The following is a 13,674-nucleotide window of genomic DNA, read 5'->3' as shown; positions in this document are numbered from 1 at the left end:
GTTGAATATAGTGTACATTGGTGGTGATTATTATTACCTCGTTATTCTTCGGACTTTAGGCCGAATATAGGGATCAAAGTGTGTGTTATCTTAATAAAACTGTTTCAATGAATTACAGGAGTATAAAATGTTCGGTTGCACCCGAACTTAGCATTTCCTAACTTGTTTTGGTTCAACTTATCCATACCTAATAAGTGAAGCGGAGTGTCCTTTAGTGATGTCATGTTATATGAAAGCTGCTTTTTTGGAAAAAAAAATATCGTCACACTCGGACTCGGTCCTCTACATTGGATGATAGTATCATCTAGTACAAATCACTTAAACGAGAGACTTCATTCAAAACCGATGTATCTGAGCAGGACAATAGAACCCAAACTACTTAATATATACCTGGCTTTGCATTAAAACACATGTTAACGAAACTCGGTTCATAACATGTCCTTGCCTTAATGGACTTTACTCCGGTTCAAATTGTGCGTTACCTTAATAAAATTAAATAAATAAATTGCGAGTGTATAAAATGTTCAGTTACACCCTATCATAGCCCTTTTTTACTTGTTTCTTTTAATTATGTAAATCTTAAAAGTCGAAGAAATTAACGGTAATTTATGTCGAGTGCTGTATTATTGACATAAGCATAACTTAAACAACTGTAATGTCTTAATCCTACGATTAAACGTACTTATTCCCTTTTATGAACAGCGCCAGTTCATTGATATGCTATAAACAGGTTTATTTTTTCCCACGTTAACATAAATGCAACATACAGGGTGTCACCATTTTTTGATTCAAACGAGACTGGAAAATCAAGTTATATAATGTTTATTTATCACATATGTATATATGAACTTGCCTTCAAATATGTTATTTATTTTTTAAGACTAGAACAATTTAAGATTTTTAAGATAGAACAATAAAAGCATTCAATAAAACCAACGAGATTTTGTAGGTGATTTTCAAGAAGAAATAAAACGCATATAGTTTCATGTTTTGTCCAAGAATTTAGCTTTATTATAAAGATAAGGGTTTATCATAATGTTTTATTGAAAAATTATTTTGGGCAAGTGATCGCCGCGGCTCGATAAATTTTTCGATCAGACATCAGGCCCGTCTGCAATAAACATTCTTTCGCTTAATAAGAAATGGCAAACCAAACTGAGTATAAACCAAGTAACACAAAAGCAACCACGTAAACAGTATTGCCCCATTGAAAACCACACGTCTAAAAGAACACGCCTAAATTGAAATAAAGTTTCTATTCACCCTTTATCTCACTTTATCTCTGAAGTAAAATATTAAACATAAATATTTTTATTACCAACCCACTAGAGTGGTTCAAGTAAACCCCCGGATTTACTTTTATACAAGTAGTGCAACTTTCATATTTAGATGCATGAAATTGCAAGCTAAGCGAAAATTTAATAAATTCCGTTCAATCCATACTAAGAACATTTTGTTTACTAACAAATCGCTAACAATTCCGCTGTGTCTCATCTGCGAAAGCAACAAACGATCAATGATTGACCTTAACCAGCGTAATTTATTTCGCATTCAAGCGTGAAGTGCCGCAAATAAATAGTGTTTGAGTTGAATTTACTATTTCTTGTTGTTGTTGCGAAAACACCTAAGTCCAGCATTTCTAATTATTTTGCTGGGTAAACATAATTTGTTTATTGTTGTAGTTGTTGTTCGGTTTGTTTTCTATTTCAATTTTATTTATTTTGTTATTACCTCTACTGCTGTGTGTGTGGGTTTGTTTTGCGCGCGTTTAATGCCAAATATGTAGTTATTGCGCTGCTGGCGCGCCCACCTACGCGTATACGCGATTCAATTTAGAACAATTCAGGTTGAAAGCGCAATTTGCGAAATTTACAGCATGAATGAAAATAATCTCGTTTACGCGTTTGAATGAAACTACTTAACTTAATTTAGTAGTCGCTTCTTATGTGAATATTTCTTGGCGCGCGTTTGCTGGTAACATACAAATATGTTCTTATGTATTTGTTTTTGTTTCAATTTCACACTTTTTTCATACTTACGCTATCTGATATGTTACCTTTTATGAAGGCTATTTTATTGTCCCGCAGTTTCGTTCTGCTTTAATAGAACAGAAAATAGTCTTGATTACTTCCGGCTATTTACATATGTATGTAAGTATGTCTATCTATAAAGGAATCCAATAATTTGAATAATAATCCTCTATTCTTTTATTATCCATCTACTGTCGGCAGAAGTCAAATTGCCATATCCAAATTTCTGTCCGGTTCAATAATGGCACCCCAGCATCACTATCAAAAAGTAATCGTAGTATTCTTCATGTTCTTAAAAATACAACAGACGACAGAACGACTTATTCATAGAGGTTTAACAATCTATTTGAGAAGCTTAATATTTTGGAAATTACATTCCCGAAATATGTACGCATACAATGGAGATAGAATAATATTAATCGAATAAAATTTGGAATTCTGCATTGAAATGTGAAAATCAGTTTGAGAACTTTTTGAATATGAAATGTATGAATGGATAAGAGAAAAGACATTTAAAACAGTGGCGAGTTATAGCATAGTAATATTACTATGCTTGAGGCAGAAGCTTATTTTGTTAGAATTTTTTCGATAACTCAATATACATATAATATATTCGAAGGGAGAATTGATAGTTAAAAAAAAAACAATTTAAAGAAATCACATATTTACCATAGATATAAGATGGATTAGTCGTCTCTATGAAAACGACCGACCAACAGCTGATATACCCAGGCTTAGGATATCACATACGATTTAATAATAAATCACGAGTTATTGACTTTTAAATTAAAAGGTTAAATGGGTTTTGTCGCGTGGCCTATTTTCAATATTTTTTTTTCTATGTAAACAATTTTTTATTTAATTCAAATTTTTTTCTGTCTTATAGATACATATTTAAAGAATAATTTCTGAAATTGAAAACTCCTCCATTGTGACGTCATTTCCAGTGACCCCTCGGAAAAAAGGTGCGACCGCGTTGTCAGCATAACTCCTAACAGGATCATCCAAAATTAAAAAAAAAAAAAACAAAATTAGGTGTTTTAGGTAAGACCATAATCTCGTGCTTGAACGAAGGAAAGACAAAAAAGTGAAATTTGGAATTTTGGAATTTTGGCAGACATTTTTCCAAAAAAATAAAAATTTCGGTCAAATTTACCTGACATTTTGTTTTTTTTTTTTAACGCGTATAAAGTTTTGAGTAACAATAATACCCGACTTGGAGCGCACACCTTCCAAAGGCTGTATCTCCGAAACTATTATTCGAATGGAAAATGTAGGATAATATTCTTGAGAAGTTGTAGAAATTAATAAGCCAAAAAACAAAAAATCTATTTTTTGAACCCACGAAACCCATGTAACCCCTTAAGGTCCCAGGAAATCTTTGAACTTATATAACCTCTAAAACGTATTTTTTGTATATAATGTCCGATGTAAATAATAATTCGTAATTCCCTTGCTTACCTTTTAAATAGCCTTATTAAATAATAGTGTTTTTCAAATCAATGGAACATTAATTTTATTTAACTACAATTACATTTAATATTATTTTGCATTTGTTAATTACAAAAATGTCGAGCAATGGCAAATATATCGGGTGCGTTCGTGTTGTTGTATTACAACAAATACTTAACTTAACAGAAGTGTTTTTTTAGCTCACAAAAAGGAAATCAAAAATTAAATTCAACAAAGAACTCTTCGCAATTTAGTAGTGCACTAACTTATAAGACATACATACAAACGAGTATACATATATATAAATACGAGCACATAGTACAAATAAGATTAAGAATTAACAACAGCAACGGCTTATCGCTGCTCCTTGTACGCAACTTCTGTGCAGGCAAACACAAAAATTTGCAACACGCGTCTGCTGGTGTTAATTACAACAACTGCGAAATAGAGAAGCATCCTTTCGTCTTCACTTCGAGCCACACATCAGTTCTTAATGCTCAAATATGGCAGGCCCACCTGTCGCACATAAACACTGCGTTCAACCTGCGCTGGCGGTGGACACTTGATGGTCAAGATGCCATCAGAGGAAAGTTCCGAACGCACATCATTCGGATAGAAGCCACGTGGCAGGACGAAACGTTTCACTATATGCCGTCCCACATAATTGTCACCGTCTCGCCGCTTGTCGTGTTTCGCCTCCACCACCACGGTGTCGCCCACTGTCTTCACCTGTATTTCGTAAGGCTTAAAAGGATGCACATCGACGTTCGCCTCAAAGCCATCCTTGCCCACAATCACACGGCTGAGATCGGGCGATGAGTTGAAGCGCGCCAAACGCTTCCAGTACGGCAGATCCCAGTCGACGAGATCCAAGTCACGCCAAAGGCGTCGCCGATAATCCCAATAATCCCAATCGTTAAGATTCGTAGACGACGGTACAACGGCCATTGCTTAGGCAGAAAAAGTAGCAAATTCTTTTCTTTTCTCTCACACAGAACCCTGCACAAGGATGTGTTTAAAGGATATTTCTATTTTTTCACTACTTTAACTCAAATAAATCTTTTGCACTGTAATTTCGTACTTGTTGCTTCGAATATTCTTGCTAAAATGTGCTTCTTTCTTTGAGTTCTTCTTTTCGATTTAATTGAAATAAATTACACACTTTTCACTGTCGATAATTTCACGCTCGATGGCGTTCGTTCACTCCGACTCCCGGGGATACGGCTGATTACGTCCGAACACGATTTCCGCTCTGTGCAAATAAACTCAGCTTAGGTTGGGCGCAAGCTTTTATAGACATACCAAGCAATTATCTGTGTAATGGCTGAAGCTGTGCGGTCTTCGCTATGTGTAAAACGAATTCTCTGTGGTTGTATATAATTGGTGTTCGCTTTTCGTTATTTCAATGTCAATTAAATGCGCGTAAATTAAGTTGCTCTGGCTCTATTATGGACATTTTAATATATTTATATACATTTTTTGTTGCTTTCGATAGAGCTGTATTTAAATAAGCAAACTTATTAGTATTAGTTACAACAACCAGAGATACTTTCCATTTTCTATACAAATTAGTAAAATTTATAGATGAAATATTTAAGAAAGTTCGCTTCATATGGAATTACTGTAAACATTCTTTATACTCTCGCAGTTAAAACACAATTCGTCCCAATGCCACGCCCATTTTCCAATTTCGTTTAATCTTAATGCAGCTTATTTCCGCCACTTCTTTCGTAAAATTTAGTGCTTCTGGTGTTTCCAGGCAGTTTGGTTTATATAGCTTATTTAGTTTTCGAGATATATATAAAAAACATATTTGCAGGTAGGACCACGCACATTTTTTTTAATTACATGCAAACATTGTGATTCTCTGTACAAAATTTTTATTTCATAGCTATATTTGTGGCTAGTTACAGCTCTTTATAGCAATTCCTTTAACGTAATTTTGTGGTCCGATTTCGCCCATCTGCAATACCAACACTCTCATTGTGCCAAGGAATATATGTACCAAATTTCATTAAGATATTTTAAGTTTTACTCAAGTCATCGCTTGTACCTGATGACAGACATACTCCACTCGTCACCCTGATCACTTTGGTATATATAACGTCTTTCAGTTTTAGGACTTAAAAATAACCGTTATGTGAACAATTATACTTTAGTATTATACTCTCTATGCAATAGGTTGCGAGGGTATAAAATCTGCTTGGGACAGATACCATCGCACTTGGTTGATTAGAATAGTGTATGTGTTAAAATATGTGGACGACAGCTATGAGTTCCATTATGATTGTCAAAACTCAGGTATTGGACCGACAAGTCACATACCATGAGGCGGAGAATGTGCAACATACCAACATGTCTACAATGATAGATTTACGCCGAGAATCTCGAAGAAAAGTAAAATGAAATCGTCTCTTTGGGGCTTCTAAGATTAGTTAGACCAACTTAACTTTCATAAATTTTTCTGAAAAACTAGAATGTTCTGATATTTGTATGATAATTTCTTTTTTTTTATATCGTTTTTCCACCTCTCATCTCAGAGATTATCTTCGTATACTATACAATAGCCTAAGGCGTCAACTGAACAAACTCAGAATCTGCTCAACGTACCTGTGCAGATTCTGTGATCTGGCAGCGACAACACCTGATTACCAAGATTTCTTAGAGCTACAGGACTGGATGGTATTCTGGGATAAACAGGAGGGAGCACCCTAGACCGTAGATAGCAGTGCGATCCTGAAATAAAATCTATCTATCTATACTATACAATCTATAAGGAGGTCTTTTAGGACTGGAAACCTCGGTGGAACCAAAATTATCTTAAAAACAGTTTTCTTCTCAATTTATATGTTTAAATTTTCAGAGTAATAATATCACAAGAGTGGCTTAGTCTAAGTTTTTCATCAAATTTTATTCCAAAGATTGGCACAGTAGCCGCCATTTTGTATATATGTTTAATAAATCAATTCAGACGGTTTTGAGGGTCCTAGAGATTCTACTCTTTATAAACTTATTTCATTTTAAAAAGTCCTAAACATATAAACTATACAAATTACAATATTTAGGGCTAATGAGACATCGTAAAACCCAAAATTGGATAAAGCTAAGCGGAAACACGAATTTTAGGCAAATTAAGAGACAATGCTAAAAGGGAAATTTTATGTAGCCATTGTCATTTCGAGAGAATTCATTGCAAAGCAAACCAGAATTCTTGTATAACTGTAGGTTTGCACGTGAGTGTGGCTTCATTGTCATAAAAACTCTCACAACCAGATTGAAAGCAATTTGTACATAGTACAAATATAGCCATAGCATTACCTGTGTTGTAAATATTTTCCTAAGCATGCACATTCGCACATGCTCGAATAAATTTGAAAACAAACCTACTACTCAATTTCAAATTTCAAAGCGAATTTATTTAATATGCATATAGAGCGGCAGTGAGATTACTGACTTGTAAGTGGCTTGTTGTGATTTCTATTACCGGATTTGTTTATATTTATTTATTGTAAAATTCTAATTTACATTCTCATTTCGCCCAGCCAAGTCGGTAGCGTTTGTCAATCGCCATTCATGGCAGCTACACATTTATGGTTGTGACCCGCCCACAACAAAGTTGTGACGACACTTGTCAGTGGTTATGTGTTGTTGCCCCGCTTGACATATTAGGGTTGGCATTGCCATATAGGTTGCGCTGATTAAATATTTCTTTATTGTAATTACCTGAGATATTGCGCTTTAAACGTTTAGAATTTTTTTATTGCTAAGCATTGCATCTGCCTTGAAATATTTCAAAGGCGCTTGGAGATACATACATACGTAAGTTTTATGAATGTAGATATAACGGGTGATTTTTTTGAGGTTAGGATTTTCATGCATTAGTATTTGACAGATCACGTGGGATTTCAGACATGGTGTCAAAGAGAAAGATGCTCAGTATGCTTTGACATTTCATCATGAATAGACTTACTAACGAGCAACGCTTGCAAATCATTGAATTTTATTACCAAAATCAGTGTTCGGTTCGAAATGTGTTTCGCGCTTTACGTCCGATTTATGGTCTACATAATCGACCAAGTGAGCAAACAATTAATGCGATTGTGACCAAGTTTCGCACTCAGTTTACTTTATTGGACATTAAACCAACCACACGAATGCGTACAGTGCGTACAGAAGAGAATATTGCGTCTGTTTCTGAGAGTGTGGCTGAAGACCGTGAAATGTCGATTCGTCGCCGTTCGCAGCAATTGGGTTTGTGTTATTCGACCACATGGAAGATTTTACGCAAAGATCTTGGTGTAAAACCGTATAAAATACAGCTCGTGCAAGAACTGAAGCCGAACGATCTGCCACAACGTCGAATTTTCAGTGAATGGGCCCTAGAAAAGTTGGCAGAAAATCCGCTTTTTTATCGACAAATTTTGTTCAGCGATGAGGCTCATTTCTGGTTGAATGGCTACGTAAATAAGCAAAATTGCCGCATTTGGGGTGAAGAGCAACCAGAAGCCGTTCAAGAACTGCCCATGCATCCCGAAAAATGCACTGTTTGGTGTGGTTTGTACGCTGGTGGAATTATTGGACCGTATTTTTTCAAAGATGCTGTTGGACGCAACGTTACGGTGAATGGCGATCGCTATCGTTCGATGCTAACAAACTTTTTGTTGCCAAAAATGGAAGAACTGAACTTGGTTGACATGTGGTTTCAACAAGATGGCGCTACATGCCACACAGCTCGCGATTCTATGGCCATTTTGAGGGAAAACTTCGGAGAACAATTCATCTCAAGAAATGGACCCGTAAGTTGGCCACCAAGATCATGCGATTTAACGCCTTTAGACTATTTTTTGTGGGGCTACGTCAAGTCTAAAGTCTACAGAAATAAGCCAGCAACTATTCCAGCTTTGGAAGACAACATTTCCGAAGAAATTCGGGCTATTCCGGCCGAAATGCTCGAAAAAGTTGCCCAAAATTGGACTTTCCGAATGGACCACCTAAGACGCAGCCGCGGTCAACATTTAAATGAAATTATCTTCAAAAAGTAAATGTCATGAACCAATCTAACGTTTCAAATAAAGAACCGATGAGATTTTGCAAATTTTATGCGTTTTTTTTTTTTTTAAAGTTATCAAGCTCTTAAAAAATCACCCTTTATTTCAAAATAATATTTTCATAGTATTTATTAAATGTAATGTATTCAATTGCTTGGGACCGAACATCAGTTGCACCGATAAATTTAAAACTAATTTACAAAATATTTAAAACATAACTAGGTGGCATCATTATGCTATATTTGTTCGAGAAAAGCATACCAAAGTTAATCGAGTGAGAGACTCTATATAATCTATAGATTCTATCATTTGCTCAGATTATCTTTATTATTGTTCGAGATATTCCAATTTAAATATGAGAAAATGTGAAAAAAAATCGGTAGTTTGCTTTCGTTTGATATGGATTCTCTACACATTAAGAGCTTAATTTTCTAATCACGATAATCGCGCGAAATATATTTTGTAAGGATAGGGAAATATATATTCCAAAGATTCCAATCTATTCTTCTACTAAATCTCCTGACGTTGTTGTTGTATCGGTAGTAAAAGTTACCCAAATAGTTTTGAGAAATGTTTCCAAGTTGACAGTCCTGAAATGAACATAAAATCCGGGTCTGCTCAAGATGCATGAAATCTTCTAAATTGGTCCAGTATTCGAAATACAAAGGTTTTATTTTTTGAACATCCAACTCTGACCCTTTTTAGCATCTGTCATATAAGATTGATCGACAAATGTTATAAACCATCAAAATAACAGATAAAATTAGTTTATATCCATATCTTTGATTATTTAGTAACTATATCCTGTAATTAGTATTAATACTTTTCAACAAGGCTTTTTCGAACTTCGAAGGCAAATATTTCGATTTTGGAGGCTTTTTTTCTTATGACTCAATCTTCCGGAAAAATAGTTTGGTCCAATATCCGAGTTTTTTATAGTGTAATGAGTTAACGAAATTTCAAGTCAAATAAGCTTTTTACTCTCCTGATAATTTAACCTCACACTCACAAAAATTTAACTAAATAGTATTTTATTACCATTTCCCATATTTTTCTTCTATACATATATGTTGCTATTTAAAATTAATATTCAAACCAATTAACAGTCACAGAAATATTTTTATGACCCTCAGATGAATATAAGCTTACATCCAGTATACACGAGTATAAACACAAGTGGTCCACAGGGAAATTATCCACTATTAATAATATAACTAAGTTAAGTCAGGGCAGCTGTCTTCCTACTTTCACGATTGCAATCTATTCTCATAAGACCTGAATATAAATTTACTGAAGAGATATTTTCTACATATACATAGTATACTTGTAATTATCTATACATACATATGTACTAGTATTGTATGTGTACATATGAATATTTTCCTGCAGCGCAATTTGAAACAAACTAAAATATGAATAATCCAAAAATGGTGAAAGAAAATGCATTTATTTATATTCATAAAAGCGCATTGCATTCTCTACTTTTATCTAATTCATAATCAAGTGCTCAATGAAAATTCCTTTGCGGCAACAATAACAACACCCACTGTTAATAATAAAATGCAAAACAACGCCCAGCTACTCGATGTGGCAACTGCACGCGCCAAACGAACTAGAGTCAATGGAATTTAAGTGAAATTTTTATTATATACAATTTTATTATAATTACTTTATATACGGTACAACAAAGTTGAATTGTGGCATAAGGTATTCTCTGTTAGGTAGTATAACTAAGTAGTTTGGGTTAATATCATTCAGAAATTTTCTCTCAATGTATGGCTGTTATATTACAATTTTATAATCTTTTTTAAGAAGTGTCAGATCTATATTAAAAGAGTAAAAAAACGTCTGATGTGTAAATAATTTTGACTACCTCTGTATATTGACGAAACTTGGTACACATGTTCCTTGGGACCATAGGAGGGTTGTTATGGAAAATGGGACTATTGCCATGCCTACAAAATGGCGAAAACCTATAAAGTATCATAACATATTACATTTATGGCTTAAATAAAGCTATAAAAGTAAAATTTGGTATAAAGGATCGCACTAGGAAGAAGCATATCTGGATGTTATTTTTTATAACGTTTTTTGTGAATATCTCGCAAACCAGTAAAGCTATATAAACCAAACTTTCTGCAACCATTTCCCTTACGTACCCTTCCATACAAAGATTATGTTGAAAATTACTAAAAGAAAACGTCAGAAACCCAAAATTTTACAGAAAAAATGGCAGAGGAGAGCTGCACTCAGATTTTTTTTTTCTCAAAATGGAAAATGGGCGTGGCTTCGCGGCGTTCACTTTATAATCTATACATAAGGAACCGATGAAGATAGAGGAATAAAATTTTATACAAATCATCTGTGGCTTCACTTGTGGAAAAATTGTCAAAATCGGACTATATTTTTTCAAGGCCCCGTATATCAAACATGAAGAACTCAGCGCATAAGGGTAATGTCAGCGAAAATATCGTTAAATATTCAGATATTTTAATTCAATTCGGATGAAATTTTTTTTCTAAAATTATTAAAATCGGGTCATAACTTCCCCTAGCTCCCATATACCTAATTATAGGTTTTTCAAAAATGGGGTGGGTTATCCCGCATGTATCGGTTAATATGTGAGATATCTTAGCAAAATTAAGTAAGCGCATAGTCTTCAATATAGTCTACCTTGGTGGTGCATACTAGAGAAATCGGTTAAGGAATTACCTCAGTCCTCATATGCTTTATATGCTGATTTCGTTATTCTGTTGGACTTTATGCCGAATATATGGGTCAAATTGTGTGTTATCTTAATAAATTTACATCAATAAATTGCGAGAGTTTAAAATGTCCGGTTGGTAACATCGAAAAATTGAGTTTAGTTTATTACTTATGACTCAATATCCCGGAAAAAATAGTTTGGTCAAATACCCAGACGATTGTTTTACACTATTTTTTGTTATATTCATTGTCAGAGGCTCCAAATTGATCTGAGCATATGTACTCTTTAAAACAACTTTCCCACGAAAATCGGGTCCACATATTTAGAAAAAACTTAGATTTATAATGGTCTAAGGGCTGCCAACTCAGAGAAATCTCTAAATATTATTTGGAGAAAGTTGTATGCTGTCACAACAACAATACAAACATTTTATTTTTAACAAATTTGCTTGTTTGCCTCAAAAACGAACGAATTTAAATAATTTTTATTTCGTCAACTAGACAGCTGCACATGTTTTCCGTCATTGTGTTGTCCAGCGCCACTCTCTAAAGATTTGTACAACAAACTGGCCGTTTATAATTTATTTAAGAAATACTCACAACAGCAATTAAACCGCAAACAACGACACATTAAACGCAGCAACAAATTTAGAAAACGATTACTCACCACATGAGTCTAAAATAATACATATGTAGCACATGTAACTTTTGTTTATTGCCTGTTCCTTTGCTTGTCGAATTCCTTAGCATTGCTTTCATTGCTCCAATTGTTGCAACCAATTTGTTATTGTTGTTGTAGTACGTGTATATTTTGGAGCCAACGTGCCTTGCTGATGTGCTGTTTGTTCCATTTAAATGGCAACAGATCGTTTTTATTTGCTACAGCCCCTGTTGTCACCGCCGCAAATTAGTCATATCAATGGCAAACACTCGCAGACACACACACACATACACATATGCAATGACATGCGACAAGAGCGATTGTCTCGCTGACTAGCTGCATGATTGTGAGCGACTACTGGTGGTGCTTTGGGCAGCCTGCCAAAGTGGCAGCTAATAAAACGGAAGGTGGGATGTCACGGCATTCAAAAATTGGCCACCAAAGAAAATTGAAAACAAAAAAAAAATCGAATATAAAATAAAATGGAAATATGCTGCGTACTTAAGGCACCCATAGGCACCTAAAGTTAGTGGCAGCGGCAGAAATTCGCGGTGGAAAAACTATGAAACGTTATATATATAAATATCCATTCAAATTGTTGTAGTTGTTGTTGTTGTCGCTTTATACATATTTATTTGAGCACAGATTTGTCGCGCGTAATAAGTTATTGACACCTTGTGGTTTTTTTGTTGTTGTTAGTTTGCGCGTCTTTTCGTTGTGTGCAGTTGTATGTTGTTGGCAATTTATGACTGTTGAACAATTTGTTTTTTTTTTTTTTTGTTTTTTTGCAGTATTTATTGCTTTAGTTTTTCACATTTTTCTCAACATGTCACACGAAGCCATGCACCTACATACATGTCGCATGTGTGGGTGTGAATAACACAGACACCATTATGCTGTCACATAAAATAAATGGATTTCATTTAATATTATGTTTTTCCATTTAAAACCGTTTTCACATAATTATTATTGCGCCAAAAATGTCAAAAAGTGTCGTTGCTTTGACAAACAGAGAATTGAATCATAGCTGAAGGAAGCAAACACAAACAGGAAATGAAATCAGACCTGTAGGAAGTTTAGTTTCAAGGTACTACCAAGTCTTTAATCATGTTGTTGTATTAACTTTTGTTAATAACTGTGTCTTTTTCTAAAATTTTTAATAGATTTTAAATGTCGTGTTATTTGCAGAATGTTATATACATATAATGGAAAGGTTACTCATACGCCATGTCGTTGAAATATCCTTTGAGTTTTGTACTATTAAAAATATTTATTTTACAAATTTATTCATAAAGAGTTGTATATACTTATTAATCTCCTTGGTACATATTTCCCAACGTTGACTTTATTTCAAGTTGCCTTGGGTGCTATAGTCTGTCCACAACCGCATAAACCCACAGTTTATCTATCAAAAAAAAAAGTACTATTGCTTAATATTTTATTCGACCAATTTTATTTTTTTAAATAATCAGGCAATGTTGTTTTAATTTAAATCAATTTTATTATGTTACTGAACTTATAAAATATATAAAATCACTCTACACTCTCACTCTACTGAAATATATAAAATCAGATAAGTATTTAAATATATGGATAAGGTCCACTTCAATTTTTTTACCAAATTAGCTTAAACAAATTATCGATCAATGTGTCTCAACATTTTTTTTTTTTTTTTTTGGATTAGAAAAGAGAAAATATTTGAAATATTTTAATTAATTAAAGGGAAATATAGGAATTTTCAATAGTAGACCGATAGTGACTGCAAACGACGCCTTGT

The 13,674-nt window shown here is 34.0% G+C and overlaps 1 protein-coding gene across 1 annotated transcript; it reads right to left on the bottom strand.

Annotated features, from left to right (window-relative positions):
- Window positions 1-3,529: 3,529 nt before the first annotated feature.
- On the bottom strand, window positions 3,530-4,762 carry Hsp27_0 (heat shock protein 27). The gene has a single exon (XM_011197636.3). It carries the CDS (start codon window positions 4,428-4,430, stop codon window positions 3,966-3,968), a length of 465 nt encoding a protein of 154 aa, XP_011195938.1. The 5' UTR covers window positions 4,431-4,762; the 3' UTR covers window positions 3,530-3,965.
- Between the last annotated feature and the right edge of the window lie 8,912 nt (window positions 4,763-13,674).

Source organism: Zeugodacus cucurbitae, chromosome 4 (genome assembly GCF_028554725.1).
Source record: "Zeugodacus cucurbitae isolate PBARC_wt_2022May chromosome 4, idZeuCucr1.2, whole genome shotgun sequence".
Lineage (NCBI taxonomy): Eukaryota > Metazoa > Arthropoda > Insecta > Diptera > Tephritidae > Zeugodacus > Zeugodacus cucurbitae.
The sequence above is the reverse complement of the archived record's forward strand: the minus strand, read 5'-3'. Positions and strand labels throughout refer to the sequence as shown.

Excerpts from the sequence above, each read along its gene's own strand:
- Hsp27_0 (XM_011197636.3), bottom strand. The coding sequence starts at position 4,430 with ATGGCCGTTGTACCGTCGTCTACGAATCTTAACGATTGGGATTATTGG.